This window comes from Narcine bancroftii, chromosome 1 (genome assembly GCF_036971445.1).
Source record: "Narcine bancroftii isolate sNarBan1 chromosome 1, sNarBan1.hap1, whole genome shotgun sequence".
Classification (NCBI taxonomy): domain Eukaryota; kingdom Metazoa; phylum Chordata; class Chondrichthyes; order Torpediniformes; family Narcinidae; genus Narcine; species Narcine bancroftii.
The window spans coordinates 164,299,778-164,303,720 of NC_091469.1; the positions used below are offsets into that span (position 1 = coordinate 164,299,778).

At 52.8% G+C, this 3,943-nt stretch overlaps 1 protein-coding gene across 1 annotated transcript in view; it reads left to right on the top strand.

Annotated features, from left to right (window-relative positions):
• agxt2 (alanine--glyoxylate aminotransferase 2) overlaps positions 1 to 3,593 on the top strand; it is a 30,666-nt gene extending 27,073 nt beyond the window's left edge. The window contains exons 13-14 of the mRNA XM_069884328.1: positions 2,027 to 2,125; positions 2,531 to 3,593. Of these exons, the coding sequence (XP_069740429.1) occupies positions 2,027 to 2,125; positions 2,531 to 2,644 (213 nt within the window). The 3' untranslated portion in view covers positions 2,645 to 3,593. The remainder of the gene's footprint in view (positions 1 to 2,026; positions 2,126 to 2,530) is intronic.
• Positions 3,594 to 3,943: the final 350 nt, after the last annotated feature.

Genomic DNA, 3,943 nt, shown 5'->3' on the forward strand with positions numbered 1-3,943 from the left:
CCCCATCCAAGTAAGTCGGCCTTTTTATCCCTTCGACCAAAGAGAGTGACCATACACTTCCCAACATTGCATTTCATCTGCCACCTCTTTGCCGAATTCTTCAAATCTGTTCAAGTCTCGCTGCAGCCTCTCCATCCCCTCCTCACTCCCTGCCCTTCCATCTGTCTCTGTATCATCTGCAAACTCAGTCATAAAGACTGATTCTGCATCCAAATCATTTCTACACAAGGTATAAAGAAGCGGCCCCAACACCGGCCCCTATGGACCTCACTGGGGAACCAGTAACCAACCAGAACAGGATCCCTTCATCCCCACTGTTTCCTGCCCACCAGCCAACACTCCCCCCACCCGTGTCCTTCCTGTAATTCCATGGGCTCTTGTCTTGTGAAGCAGCCTCGCATGTGGCCCCTTGTCAAATGCCTTTTGAAAGTCCAAATACACATTCCCTACAAATCCCGTTAATCCCACGTGATCTCTTCAAAAAATTGCAGGTTTGTTAGGCAGGATTTTCCCTGAAGGACACCACACTGATTTGGGCCTATTCTGTAATGCATCTCCGGGTATTCTGTAACATCATCTTTGACAATCGACTCCAACATCTCCCCCACCATGAATGGGGTGACATTTGTGATTTTCCAGTCCTCTTGTGTCCAAGCCAGAATCTACTGATTTCTGGAAGACCAATCTCCACAGTCTCTCCCGCTTCCATTTTCAGTCCCCAAGGGTGCCATTCATCTTGTCTGGGAGACTTATCCACCCTTAGACCATACTGCACACAATCCTCCAAATTTGGCCTCACCAATGTCTTATACAACTTCACCATAACATCCCAACTCCTGGACTCAATACTTTGATTAATGAAGCCAATGTGCCAAAAGGTTTAATTACAACTCTATCCATTGTGATGCCACTTTCAGATGAAGGGCTCCAGCCTGAAACGTTGGTTCTGTATCTTCACCTCTGCTACATAAAGGCAGTTTGACCTGCTGAGTTTCTCGATCATTTGTGTGTTTTTTCACTTAACCATGGTGTTAACAGAACCCTGTGTTTTACCTCAGGGAATTATGTACCTGTATTCCCAGATCCCTCTGTTCTACCCCACTCCTCAGTGCCCGAACATTCACCATGTACGTCCTTTCTTGGCTTGTCCTTCCAAAATGCAGCACCTCACACTTGTCTGCATTAAATTCCATTGGCCATTTTCCAGCTCATTTTTCCAGCTGGTCCAGAACCCTCTGCAAACTTTGAAAACCTTCTTAACTGTCCACAACGTCACGATTCTTAGTCTCATCCAGATAATTGATATAGATGACAAACAACAATGGTCCCAGCACCGATCCCTGAGGCACCTCTAGTCACAGGCCTCCAGTCTGAGAAGCATCATCCATCACCACTCTCTACCACCACTCTCTGGCTTCTCCCATCCAGCCAATGTCAAAACCAGTTCAATCTCAGCATGAATACCTAGTACCTAAACCCTCCAGACTGGCCTCACTAAAATCCATGTAAACAACATCCACAGCCTTTCCTTCATCAACCTTCCCGGGAACCTCCTCGAAAAACTCTGGATTGGTTAAACATGACCTATTGTACACTCTACTTCATTCTCTTCTGCCCCTCCCCCTTGCCTGGGGGCCTGTGCTTGGCCCCTGCCCTCTCCTCTCCCCTTCCTACTTCTCTTTCATCTTGCCATCTCCCCATACCATTTGATTCAGGCACCTGCTCATTCACTGACAAGCTCAGGCCCAAAATGTTGGTACTGAGTTTCTCCACTGTCTTCCCCGGGGTAAATGTGTGCCCAAGCACAATGCAGGGGAGTCAGTGGGCAAACCCTGACCTCGGCCCATCCACTGAGTCGTGACCCCTGACCTCTGCCAATGGGCTAGGCCACAACCCCCAACCTTATCCCAGTGGCACAAACCCTAATCTCACCCTGTGGGGTGAGCACGACCCCTGACCTCCACCCATCTGCTGGGTTGTGACCTCTAACCTCCAGGTTCAAAGTTGACCGTCGTCTCATCCCCAGGAGAGTCGGGAGCCTCTGCCAGGCCTGGAGATGAACGAGATCTGGGAGGACTGCAGGGACATGGGGCTGCTTCTCGGCAAAGGTGGCATTCATCAACAGGTGGGCGTCTGTACCCACCCCGTCCGTCTGACTGCATCTGTCCGATCCTGTCCTTCTGACCCCATCCCATCTGACTTCAGTCCATCTGACCCTTTACCATCTGATCGTGTCCGTCTGACTTCAGTCCATCTGACCCCGACATTATGATCCCATCCGTCCGACACCTGACACCAGACCCTGCACTGTCGGACTTTGTCCATCCATCTGACCCCAGCCTGTCTGATCCCTGTCCATCCTGACCTTCCCTGTGCCTTGGTCACATCCGTCTGAAACACTCCATCAGACTGCATCCCATCGTCAGCTCCCATCCCACTAACTCCAACCATCAAACCCTGTCCTCACCTATCTGTACAGCATCATGTTGTGGGCAGAAAGGTCTGAATTGTTATATTTTCTCTCCGGCAGACGTTTCGCCTCAGCCCTCCAATGTGCATAACTCAAGAGGACATCAACTTCGCCATCCGCGTGCTGAGGCAGGCACTTGAGAGGCACACAAAGCGAGGTCGTGGGCCTGCATAACCCCTTCTGTACCCCACACCTCCCTCTGGTCACTGATTCCTTTCCCTAGCTCTGTAACCCCCTCCGGTCCCCTACAGCCCTCCCTGTCTCTGTAACCCCCTCCGGTCCCCGACACCTCTCTGTCCCTGTAACTCTCCTCGCTCACCTATACCCCCATCTCTGCAATCCCCTCCAGTCACAGCCACCCCTCCCTGCCTCTGCAACAGCCTCCAGTTCCTCCAAAGCTCCTTCCGGTCCCATACACCCACCCCTGACTTTGTCAGCCTCTCCAGTCCCTTTACACTTCACTTTGTGACCCCACCCCGCCCAAGTCCCCTACACCTCTCCCTCTCTCTGTACCTCCTTCCAGTCCCCTACACCCTCCCTGTCTCTGAAACCTGCTACGGACCCCTACACCCCTCACTGTCTCTGTAACCCCCTCTGCTCCCCAACACCCATCCGTCTCTGTAACTCTCTCCAGACCCCTACACCCCTCAGTCTCTGTAAATCCCTCTAGTCTGCTACATCCCTCCCTGTCTCTGTAAACCCCTCCAGTCTGCTACACCCCTCCCTGTCTCTGTAACCCCCTCGTCCCCTATACCCATCTGTCACCACCTTCAGTCCCCTACACCCCTCCCTGTCACCACCTCCATGTCCCCTACACCCATCCGTCTCTGTAACCCTCTGCTCCCCTACACCCCTCCCCATCTCTGTAACCGCCTCGTCCCCTACACCCCACCCTGACTCTGTAACCCCCTCCAGTTCCTTGCACCCCTCTGTCCCTACAACCCACTGCCTGTGGACGGGGTTTCAGTTATGGTCCCTGCTTTTAGCACCCCCAGTTAGCCGTTGCTCTCCAATTTTGGATGCTCTCCCCTCCCTGCATTGATGCTGTAATTTAGACCATCCCACAAACCCATGAATTCCCATCCCAGTCTGACAGCCAGTTTAATAAAGAGAATCAAGTGTCTCTCTGTGTTTATCTTCCTACGACCAGGACATTACAGCCCATTCGTCCTGTTTCCCAGTGCTGTCCTGCCCCGATCCGTTCAGTTCTGCCCCAAAAAGGTACTTTGTGTTCCACCTCAATCGCCCCTATCTGGATGTGGTCGGCACCGATGGGGGTTATGGGAACCCCATATCCCCACACCACCCACCTGCACCACCCAACTCCCTGCGATCCCTCCAGTTGCCCTTCACACCCCCTGCGCCACCCCTCACCCCCTTGCGCCCACCAAGCCACCCCTCATCCCTGCGACACCCCCCCCCCCTTTGTGACCCCTCACGTGCAGCCCAGAGGGACACATTACCACGTCCATG